This window comes from Terrapene carolina, unplaced genomic scaffold (genome assembly GCF_002925995.2).
Source record: "Terrapene carolina triunguis isolate 2854851 unplaced genomic scaffold, T_m_triunguis-2.0 Scaffold192, whole genome shotgun sequence".
Lineage (NCBI taxonomy): Eukaryota > Metazoa > Chordata > Testudines > Emydidae > Terrapene > Terrapene triunguis.
This window is the reverse complement of record NW_020664543.1, coordinates 24,724,338-24,736,575: the sequence shown is the minus strand read 5'-3', so window position 1 is coordinate 24,736,575 and position 12,238 is coordinate 24,724,338. Positions and strand designations below refer to the sequence as shown.

General features: G+C 47.1%; 1 protein-coding gene across 1 annotated transcript in view; it reads left to right on the top strand.

The window, feature by feature from the left end:
• DNAH9 (dynein axonemal heavy chain 9) overlaps positions 1 to 12,238 on the top strand; it is a 374,844-nt gene that overhangs the window by 312,441 nt on the left and 50,165 nt on the right. The window contains exon 62 of the mRNA XM_026654587.1: positions 8,671 to 8,798. Within this exon, the coding sequence (XP_026510372.1) occupies positions 8,671 to 8,798 (128 nt within the window). The remainder of the gene's footprint in view (positions 1 to 8,670; positions 8,799 to 12,238) is intronic.

Genomic DNA, 12,238 nt, shown 5'->3' with positions numbered 1-12,238 from the left:
AAAGCAGAAGGGGTTTCTAGAAGGGTGCTGCGTTTGGTAAAGCACTGCTTTCAGGAACTTACTGAACTGCTGTTGTCAATACATGTTCTATCAAAGCTGCTAGCTATGCAGGATTCTCATTCAAGGGCTAAGCTCCATAGTGTGAGCTTCAGGAACACCCTAACCCTTACGGTTTCTTTCCCCTTGAAGGTAGTGATAATGAGGTAGAGCCTGAGCCCAGCTCTCTGCAGTACCTTTCCTGGCATCCCCAGATCATTGTAGCCAGTCCCTTCTTGACTGCCGTTGGCAAAGAGGCTCCTTTTGTCACACTGCATCTCACAGATCCATAGATTCCAAGGCCAGAAGGGACCACTGTGATCATCTAGTCTGACCTCCTGTATAACACAGGCCAGAGACCGGCCCCGAAAAAATTCCTAGAGCAGAGATTTTAGAAAAACGTCCAATCTTGATTTTAAAATGGTCAGTGATGGGGAATTTACCACAACCCTTGGTGAATTGTTCCAATGGTTAATTACTTGTTCCCCATGTAAATAATTATAGTCTGTGATCAAGTCATCCCTTAACCTTCTCTTTGTTAAGCAAAATAGATTGAGTTCTTTGAGTCTGTCACGATAAGGCAGGTTTTCTAATCCTTTAATCATTCTCGTGGCTCATCTCTGAACCCTCTCCGATTTATCGACATTCTGAATCGTGGGCAGTTGAACAGGACACAGGATTCCAGCAGTGGTCACACCAGTGCCAAATACAGAGCTAAAAGAACCTCTCTGCTCATACTTGTGGTTCCTCTGTTTATGCATCCCAGGATCACATTAGCCCTTTTGGCCACAGCATCACATGGAAGCTCATGTTCAGCTGATTATCCACCATGAACCCAAATCTCTTTCAGATTCACTGCTTCCCAGGATAGAGTCCCCCCGTCCTGTAAGTATGGCTACATCCTTTGTTCATAGGCCACTGCTCCAGCTCTTCTCAGGAGCCCAGTCATGTTCATCCAATATGCTTTCCCCTTCTCTAACCCTGACTTCAGGCCTCACCAGTTCAGGGGGGCTTTGGCTCCTAGGAGTGGGAGGTGGAATATTTAGAAAACCCATCAGTTATTCAGTGGTCTGTATGCTCAAAGCCAATGTGTTTCCATTCCATCCTTAGTGGGTCACTGTCCACACCAAACACCAACACAGCTGGTAGCCTCAGCAGAAAATCCAGGCACCACAAAGACAGTGAAATTGAACTAGCCTACCTCCCTAGAGGTGGTCCCTTAGTGCCAGAGCTAAGACTCGTGTGCAGGGAGTAGGCTCCCTCTGCTTCTGTCTGCGATGCACCTTTTTTGTGTATGAAGAGAGAGAGTTTAGTTTCCAGGGCTGTCTGCCCAGCCCCTCTCACCAGCACTAAAATCAAATAAATGTCTGTCAAGAATGTTAATAAGATGCAGAAAGAAAATGGCTGCCTGGAATGCAGCACGAGGCACATGATGGGCCTCTGCTCTCATTGCACTGGAAGAGGAAAGGGCCCTCTGGGCATGTCTGCACTTCGAGCTGGGGGTGTGATTCCCTGCTCCAGGAGACATACCCATACTACCTCCATCAGAGCTTGTGTGCTAAGAATAGAGGTGTAGCCATGGTGCTGCAACCACTGCTCATTCTGCTCATGCCTCAATGGTATCACTTCTATTTTTAGCACACTAGCCCAATCAGAGCTAGCATGGGTATGTCTCTTGGAGCTGGGGATGTAATTTCTACCTCGAAGTGTAGACCTATCTGTGGTGTATTGCATGGCGACCAGGAGTCTGCGCTTACATGCCCTACAGATTTCTGTACATTTTATTCCATTCCTTTCCTGTCATCAAGTCCCATTAATACTGAATTACATGAAAGTGGAGCTTGCCAGAACCCCAAAGAGAGCCCTGTCCTTTAGGTGATTTTCCTCAAAAGATAAGGCAGTAGCTGGAAAATGAGAAATTGCTGCTGTACTTTTATAGTTCTGCAGGTGAAATTGTCTTCATTATGTTCTGTTCTTGCACTGGGAGTCAGGCACTGTGACCTACGACATGAGTGGTTTAATTGGAATTGCAAAGGACTCATGTAATTGAGAACCTGGCTTTCGTCAGCCATCAAAGTTTATGCATGGAAAAAATGAAACAAAACAAAGCCATTATTTCCATGCAGTTACACCAGTCTTGAACCTGGCCCACTGGGACTTTGGTTCAATCTCTCTATTCAATATTTTGTGTGTCCTCCATGAGCTTTTACTGCAGACTAAAGTCTCTCTGAAATTCAGGCTAGATATTTGCAAATGGAAGAGAGCTCCTTCCAGGTGCCCTCCTTTCCTGAGTCCTGTCCTAGACCCACCACTCTCTATTCAGACACTGAAACAAGTTTCTAACTCTAAGTCTAGATGCTTTCCCAGTTCCCTAGCCAGAGGATCCCGAGTGCACATTCTCCTCTTCTGTCTGAGCTGGAAGATTCTAAAGCCTGCTGGAAAGGAAGGCTGGCATTGTGGTTATGGGACTGGCCTGTGGCTCAGGAGGTGGGGCTCAGTTCCTTTCTCTACTGCAGACTCCGTGAGTGATGCTGGGCAAATTGCCCAGGTTGTCTGTGCCTGAGCTCCCCACCTGTAAAGTGGAGGTAATGATGTTACTTATGATTATTAATCCTATTTATTGTGGTAGCACCAAAGGACCAGCGGAGAACACGGCCCCATTGTGCTACAGCGACATAGACACAAAGCAGTAGATGGTCCTTGCCCCACAGCCGACTGTCTCCATAGACCAGATGGACACAGAGTGGGTGATGAGGTAGCACTCACCAGCAGAGCGAATGATGTGATGGTGGCAAACGTCATGTTGGTGCCATGATTTTTTTTCGTGTGTGTGTGTGTATGTGTTTACACCAGCTGAGCTGACTTGAAAGGGCACTGGGACATCCAAGGGAAGGGGATGGGTGGGGAGCAGAGGGTAAGAGGGCCAGGTGTGGCGGGAGGCTGATGTGAAGAAACTGTGAGGGACGATTGGCGCAAACAGCCAATCAGCACTGGACAGAGAAAAGCTAATCAAATCTGTTAAAAATTGGGCCTGTCTTCAGCTGTTTCTGCAGCAGCCCTGCCTGCTCCAGTCTCTATCTGGCTCTTCTGTTGTTGTTGTTTTTTTCTCCAAGGCCACGTGGTGGGGGAGGGAGATGTCCCTACACAACTCTAGGTCCAGCTGGTGCTGGAAGGAGGGATGGCCCCAATAGGGCCAAGTTTTACCTTCCTTCCCCCCCAGTGCACCAGTACCTGCTTTAGCTACATCTGCAGCTGTGCCTTTGTTGCCTGCTCAGACTGAGAGTCTTTAAAGCAGAGATTGTCTCTGAGATATTCGTATGTAACCCTTCTGCCGGGTGGTGTTGGCACAACAAAGTCTGGGTTCCGTACCTAGGGGTGTTCTTAAAATTACAAAACAGAACCAGCTTGAGCTTCCACACAAATATGTGGGGAAACTACACACCACCCTGGGCCTCTAAGAGGCAATACTTCCTTACTGGTAAGCACTGAGTCTGTGTATAACAACCCCTCCCCCACAACTTTTATTAAGAGAAGAGGGAATACAGCAATAATTTGGGGAAACGCTGCCACGATTCAAAAGTATGCAAAGTAAAACACCTGTGCCACAGTATCTTGGGCCATGTCCTTTGCCTCAGTTTCCCACCTTGTGATTTGAAAGTCCAACAGACGAATGTCCCTTTAACATGCCCCTCTTCTTTTCCCTCTGCTACATCCCATTCACGTTTGATATCTGAGGTCAGTAAATTCCCGGAATGCGTTTGGGTGGGTTCAGCCCCTGAGGGGGATGGAGGGTTTGAGTGATGCCTCCTACCTTGTCGCTGTCACTGCTTTTTGTTGCCAGTATCACCAGGGTTGCCTCTGCTGTTGCCACCTTTAGCTGTGAAGCCATGTTCTGAGTTTGCAGTAGTTAACTCAGTCCTTGGTGAGTTCAGCTTTCAGTGATTACTCCAGGTACTGGGGAACTACACTGCTGCTGCATCTTTTGTGTTGTCTTTCACTGCAATATTGTCACTACACCAAGTCTATGGTTCAGCTCCTTAGACCTGTTCATCGGTGATTTCAGTTCTAGTGATCACTGAGAAGGATCAAGGATTCAGCTGTGTCCAGTCAGCCCCGTTTTAAAAACTTGAGGGGGTGGAGATCAAATCACATACAAGACCCTTCAGACAGAGACATCTACACCACCAAGTACGGACATCTGTCCTCAACCTTTTCCTTCACCTTTCACTTGCATTTGGCTTTACTAGCACCTGCTTAACTAGTGAGGTTTACATTATGGCGACTCCTCAGTGCATATTAAATACAGTTCTGCTGCCCTTTAGTCGTGTAATAAGTATAATATTTCATTACCCTGGCATCCAAGCCTCAAGTGAATTTTAACCCAAAACAGCAAAAATTGATCACTTTGGCAAAGCAGATCTGTCTGCTGATCATCTAGGCAGAGTAGGTGTGTCTATGCAAATATGGTCTGTGCCTGATATCTTTTCCCCCCAGTTCATCATTGGATGCCAGGTGAGAGCTCCTTCAGACCCTGGTTTACAAGTATAACATTTTGGAGAGAGCTGGTTGAAAATTTTCTTCCAAACATTTTTTGGACAATAAGTGGCTTTCAATGAAACTGAGCTTTTCACAAGAAACATTTCATGCTTGTTGAAATCTTGATTGCCAAAAACTTGCGGTTTTCTAGTTTCCATATTTTTTTTCCTTCAAAAAACAAAAAAAGTTCAAAGAAATGTGTCATTAAAATGAAGAGGAGTTGGACATGGGCACTCAATGGGAGTTGGGCACCTCCCCAAGGACCCTTTGAAAATGCCAGGCTTAATGTCACATTATTAAATAATGGTGCCAAAATTTTCATATGCAAAACAGGAAAGTGTATATGCAAATAGGTACTTATGTTCACAGTTGTCTGATTTACATGTGCAAATGTCCATTTACACATCCTCATGTTTCAGATATGTCCTAGCAAGCACATTTTAAAGTCTGCCCAGAGGGTGAAGATTATAGTGCTACCCCTTTTGACCCAAGCACTTAGCCAATATTCGGGGTCTGGTGGGTTGTTTCCATTAGGAGGAGAAGTTGATGATGGACTCTGGTATTTCTTTGAAGCAGTCCTGTTTGTTTATAAAGAATATACACAGAGTCCTGCTTCCCTGGACACAGTAGCAATCAAACAACAGGAGGCAGTTTCTTTGTTCACAATTCCAAACCCCTCCAGCCAGGACTCTGCCCAAAAAGCTCTCTCTCTTTGCTTTCTCTCAGGACAACATTGCAAGTACTTTTCTTCCCACTTTCTTTGGCTTTTCTGCTATCTGCCTCTGTCTGCTTGTGCTCTCTCACACAACTGCAGTCAAATCAATCCTCACACGCCTGTGTTTGTTACCCCCCGCCCCAGGAAACTCCTACCCATTGCCCCGGCCTGCATGTGGTTGAGTCCTTGGGTGATGGTTTTCCATTGTTTCAACTAGCACTGAACAAAGGGGCATTTGATTGTTCCCTCGTTAGGCTGAATGGAAGGTGGGTGTCATGCCCAATACTTTCAGCAAGTTGGTGTCATTACCCAATCCCAGCATAACAATATTATAAGAATATTTTCTGTTTTGTACATCTTCCTGGGCTGCAACAGCCCTGGCATATCAGTGATTTGGTTCTGTTTTTCCTCCTCCATCAGTGCAGGCCTTAGGAGTTTGGAGAGTTTGTTGTAAACAGAGCATGCCCAACTCTGCTGCAGTGTTATCTTGGTTCAGTCTGGTTATATGGATGTTCGGCTCCTGCTGTCAATGTTTTTCAGTTGCAGAATGAAGCCATTTGCCAACCTCTTGACCATAGTGATCCAGCCCCACTCCCAGGTCCAGGTCCACTGGAAAGGGAACAGAATTGCTTTAACAATATAGCAGTCTGAACTCACCAATCGCCAGCAGAACATGGGTTCAACTGTGCCCAGCTTTGAGAGGGGTCCTGGCACCTTGTAGCCCTGCATAGCTGCAGTCTATGCACTCAGGGAGGATGTAGACTTAGTCCCACTGCCACTAGATTCCCCAGGGTCGGCACCATGGACTGGCGGTTCTCCCTCGATCAGAGCTGACCCTGTTGGGGTAAGAGCACATGTTGCCTCCTATCTACAGTGGACGGGCCTGGCACAGAGCCGCCAGAAGCTCCCCCAAGGTGCTGCCTTTCCACACCACCAGCCACTAGGGCTCCATGTGTGCATGTTTTAGAAGTAACAAGGGTTCCTGGACAAATATGAAGGTAACTGAATGCCTTCCTGATGGCTTGTGTGCTGTGCAGGATGATCTGCCGAGTGGATTCCTTGGGTCCCCCTTACCACAGCACCTCACAATCCTAAGGGTCCCTGTGGGGTAGGGCAGAGCTGTTAAAAATCTGGCCCTCAGTCTCTCTAAAATGCATTCCAGAGGGGAGGGATAGCACAGTGGTTTGAGCATTGGCCTGCTAAACCCAGGGTTGTGAGTTCAGTCCTTGAGGGGGCTATTTAGGGATCTGGGGCAAAAATCTGTCTGGGGATTGGTTCTGCTTTGAGTAGGGGGTTGGACTAGATGACCTCCTGAGATTCTATGATCTGTAACATGGTTTTGGTGCCTAAAAATGCAGATTGATGCCTTGTGAGATTTCTAACAGTTCCTAGGTGCCTCACTCCCATGGCGCTCCTGTCTATGTGGGACATAGGAGATTTCCCCCAGGTCACACAGAAAGCCTATGGCAGATCAGGAACTTGAACCCAAGTCGCACAGTCATAGGCTAGCATGCTAACCATTAGACCAGCCTTCCTCTCTGTAGCTCCCCAGCCTACAGAAATTACCACAGGCCCCATCAGGGCCTGAAATAACCACACCCTGCAAGGCCTTAGTTATAAATTATTGCTATCATATGGTAATCCAAAAGCTAGTGGACAAGTCACAGTTCAGGGCAACTGCACCTGTGATCCACCAAGGGCACCTCTTTCAGGCTCCCATCCCCAGCCATCCCCTCTTGTGGATGGAGACCCATCTCTCTCCTTCCTGACAGGGGGTTTTCCAGGCTGCACAGTTCCAGGCCTGCATTGTGATATCTCCAGCAAGCCAGACTGTCTAACCAGGCCAGTATGTGTGCTCTTCTCTCCCCGATGGCTATGAACAGCTGTAATTGGCAGCAGTTACAGGTTCCCATACAGCCCTTTGTAAGCAAGCACATTTATTCTTGAGGCAAAAGCATTACAGAGAAAATATATAAAACACAATAAAAGTCCCTATACACATACTAAAAGCTTGCCAGAGGACACTCATCAGTCTTATGGGGATTCAATAAGCTAAAGTCCTTCCAACCCTTCCCGGGAAGACCCGCCCTTGGACAGAAGGTCCTGTCCATTTGCTGGATCTGAAAGCAGGCCCTGAGTTAGTTTAAATTCAGGCTATTTATCCAAAAGTCCTTTCTTTGTTTGTTGGTCTCCAGAGAATACAGTTTGAACTAGTACATGTGAACCTTTCCATGTGGGGGTACTTCTATGGAGGTGTGTGAATCTGCCTAATCACCTCCCATGATGCTTAGTTCCTGGAGGAGCTGAGGTCACCCTCCTCCATGGGATTACATACAATCCTTGACCCATAATGATACATAAACTTAACACAGTGAGCTCTCCCAAAGATACTGCAGGAAATTGCCATCTCTGTCACAGATGTTGTAAACTTTGCACCACAGTCAGCGAGAATCACTCCCACAGCCAGCTCTGACAGTTTGGGTAGAAACAGAGACCCAGCTTTGGCTGCTGGGAAGCCTAATGGGATTTCTACCATGTGAGGGACAAAGCAAACAATACGATTCTTCAGTGTGAGGGTAGTGGAGTTCGAAGGGATGTTATGTCTCCTCCATGTCGGGAGTCCACTGTGATGCATTCTGTTTTCTCTTCTGTAATTGCTAGTAGTTAGTTCTTTGGTTTGATCTAAGCCATATTGGTATTGAACGCAAACTGCTGTGGGATTTAGTGGCTAGCGCTCCTTTAGGAAATATATTTCTATCCTCTTGAGATGGGGGAGTGGTACAGGACACAGCCAGTAGAGAGCAGGAGTCCTTCCTCCTGAGCACTGCCCCGGAAGGACTGGCTGTTATGAGGGAACTAGAGAAGGAAATGACCTAAGGGCACAAGGCATCAGAACAGATTTCAACCAACCATTTCCAATATTTAAAGGCATCCCAGTTTCCTTTTCCAGAGTGAATATATTTCTAAATACCTTGCTAACTATGGTGTGGATTGGCAGGATAAATTTCACCACTGAATGACATCTGGTTTAAAGCCTGTTTAATCAGCTGGAAATTACTTTAATTTCATATAATTTAAAAATGCATCTCCACACAAGGTTATGGGGGAATAATGTTCTTTAAACAAAGGCACTTTGTGGCCCTGTACCTCTGTATTGATGTCGTGCTGCAATTGGAAATAATTAGGAAGCAGCCAATGCTGTTTTCAATGCCTAGGCAAAGAGTGTGTTAGAAATAAGATAATAATTATAAGAAATGTGGTAGCTGTTTTGTGAAGGAGTTTTGATAAGCATGAGCTCTGCCTTGTTATTACTGTTTGAGATCAGCAATGCTGCATGAGCTGTTCTGGTAAAGAGTGCTGAAAGTTTTCCTTTCTCCTTATAGGGAAGAAACTTGGTTACACATTTAACAACAAGAATTTCCACAATGTTTCCCTTGGACAAGGTCAAGAGGTAGTAGCAGAGCAAGCTCTAGACATGGCTGCAAAGGAGGGTCACTGGGTTATCCTTCAGGTAAGGTAACTTTAAAAATAACACCTCTGAGTCAATTGTTACAAAATTGACCTAATAAATAGGAACACTGGAAGTGAATTCCATTGAATAGAGAGACAAGGTGGGCGAGGTAATAGCTTTTATTGGACCAACTTCTGTTGGTGAGAGAGACAAGCTTTCGAACTATGGCTACAGCACTGCAAATTTCCATCAGATGGCAGATGAGGGGTGGCCTGTGGGAACATGATGCCCACATGCTATCAGCCACACCTTCAGCTTGCAGTGTTGGCAGTTTCAGTAGCAAGGCTAACAGTGAAATGGGCATGAAGGTTCAAGTCCCTTTGCTGTCATGGAGTAGCCTCTCCAGGCCAGAGGCACATCTGTGGGGATTCCTTTGCGGGAAGTTTGTGCTGCATCTGCCCATGCTTTATCTGCTCTGTGCGCAGATGGCGGCAGCAGCAGAGGCATGGCTTAACCATGCCAAGTACGTACTGTGATGTCCCAGGTCTTGAGCCCTGGCCTGTGAGCCCCTAGATAGCTGCCACATCCTGGCCTCCATCCAATGGCTACTTAAATGCAGTGGGCTGAGAAGCTACTAGGACTGTAGCCCCAGCCAAAGTGCCACCCATGGGAGCTCTGATTGGAGGATCGCCCGGCTTCACCGATTGGTCCAACCATGCTATTTAAGCCAGAAGAAGGAACAGAAAGTTTGTCCAAGTAACAAGGTGATTTCCTGTTGTGGCTGCATTGGACCCTGCTTATGCCTGCCTCCTGCACCCAGCCCTGTTCCTGATTCCTGCCTCATGCCTGCCTTCGCTCCTGTTCCCACCTTGCTCCTTGCTGTGCTTGAATCTTGCCTCTCCTCCTACCATTATGCCTCACCTCCAATCCTCAGTGACCAGCTGATCCTCAGCTCTGACTCCAGCCTCCAACTTCTGACCCTGACTCTTGCTTGAACTTTGGCTCTGGCATTTGGTACCTGACCCAGGCTCTGACCCTCAGCTGCGATTCTTGGTTGTGACTCTGGCTTGACCCCTGGCTCTGGTAACTGGCAGGTGACTTTCGTGCTGATCTTCAGCTTCATTCCCTAAGCTCGATGCCTGCTCCACCCACTAGACTCTATGCCTGCTCTGACCACTAGGCCTGTCTACCTACATCCTGGTCCAGTTGTGCACATACCCACCAGTTTCTGGTGGGATTAAGCCTCCTAACTTGTACCGTTAAAAAGCTTCCTGTTTACTTCCAGTTATCATCTAGCAGTGTGTGAGATACAGCAGCCACCACCCATTCTAAGTGCACCCTTCTGTCTCAGCTGGCTGTGGGTTGGCTGGATTGGTTGTGTATGGGCCTAGTCTGACTGTGGTGACATGGGATGCCATGGAGACAATAGAGGGAAAAACAGAGTTTTTCATTTAAAAATGTGGAAATGCAACATTTGACCATTTCAAAATGTCATTTTCAAAAAATATTAAAACAAGAAATTCATCAGACTGGCCCTTCACCCAAGTAGTTTCAGGTTTGATGAATCAGCATTTTCTGACACAGATGTCCCAATCTGCTCTAACTTAGCTATATATGAGTTACTGATTTCCATTTGTGGCCCCGGCGGTTCTGCCGGCAGGCAGCAGTGAATGCTTTGCTCAGGATTGTTCCATAGCTAGATCTTGCAATCAGACTTCTCATTTTAACATTCTTTCCTTCTCTGAGAAATTATTAACAAGCTGAGATAGGAGAAGGGTGTGAAGCTGCTATTATTGCATTTCTTTTGAGTATACAACCTGTCTGCTTTGTCTCTCCGTGACAACCCAGCCCCCTCCCCCCACCCCGATAGCTTTAAATAAACACAAATATGAATACTAGATTCCTCCCCACCTCTGATGTGTCTCTACAGATGCCCAGGAACCTGAAAGAAGCAAACAGGAATTTAAAATATTCTCTGGAGTCCTGTGCACAGGGGGAAAAGCAAGTTCTGTCATTTCCTGTTTTGTGAAGATCTGTAGCGGCCCTTAATGAGACAATTTTCTTTTTCAGAATTCCCACGCGTCACCTGTGCCTCCTGCCCTGATTAAAGTCAAACTGCACATCCTGTTCTCAAGCTTCACTGTAGATCTATGTAGAAATCATTTTCATCGGCCATTCAGCCCTTTTCAGTGGGGGCTCCTGACATCTTGTAAGAAAATAATGAGCTTGGACAGCAAGTAATACGCACCTCCCATTTGTTTATGTACGCAGGCTACGTTTCTCAGAGCTGGGGGAGATGAACACTGGCTGCTTTATAGGACTCAGAACTAATCAGTATTCAGGGAAGGCAGCACGTTCCCCCCAGACTAATGGCAGAGGCACACTAATGATGGGGGTCAGGCTCTCACTCCAAACAGGCCTGGCCAGACAGGGTGAGATGGGGTGGGCTTTCAGCTGGACTGAGCATTTGTATAGCTTGTCCTTGGTCATGGAGCTCCCTAAAATGGGTGCTAAGGACCCAGTGGCCACAACACTGTGAACATCTGATGTGAGAAAACATGGATTTCACAGTGTGCAACAATGAAGCCAAGTCATCCCAGCCTCCTGCCGGCAGGCAAACCCTGCAGCAGGGGCTGCTGCAGCTGCCCGGAGGAAGGGAGACTCATGCAGATGAACTCCCTACCTCTCCCATCTCAGCTGTGTCTTTGCAGGATCTGTGCCTGTCCCACATCTCAGCTGTGCCTATGCAAGCTCTGTGCCTGTCCCACATCTCAGCTGTGCCTATGCAGGGTGTGTACCTGTCTCCCTCCCAGGAGTCTGTCCAGGGCTGGATTCTCAGTGCAGCCCTGACAGAGAAAATACAAAATTAATCATCACGAGGCATCACAGGTTGCAGCTGAATTGCCCCCGTTGGCCACTCACTAGACTCAGAGACTCTAGTGCCGGAAGGGACCAGCATGATCATCTAGACTGACCTCCTGCACACTTCAGGCCACAGAACCTCACCCTCCCACTCGTGTAATAGACCCCAAACCTCTGCCTCAGTTACTGAAGTCCTCAAATCATGATGTAAAGACTTCAAGTTACAGAGAATACACTATTTACACCAGTTTAAACCTGCAAGTGACCTGGGCCCCACACTGCAGAGGAAGGCAAAAATCCCCCAGGGTTTCTGCCAATCTGACTGAGGAGAAAATTCCTTCCTGACCCCAAAAATGGCGATCAGTTAGACCCACAGCGTGTGGGCAAGACTCACCAGGCAGACACGTGAGAAAGAATTCGCGGTAGTAACTCAGAGACCTCCCCATCTAGTGTCCAATCAAAAGCTGTTGGGGCATATTTGCTGCTAGCAGTCGCAAATCGGCTACATGCCATCATAGACAGTCCCATCATACCATCCCCTCCATAAACTTACCAAGCTCAGTCTTGAAGCCAGTTAGTTTTTTTGCCCCCACTACTGCCCTTGGAAGGCTGCTCTAGAACTTCACTCCTCTGATGGT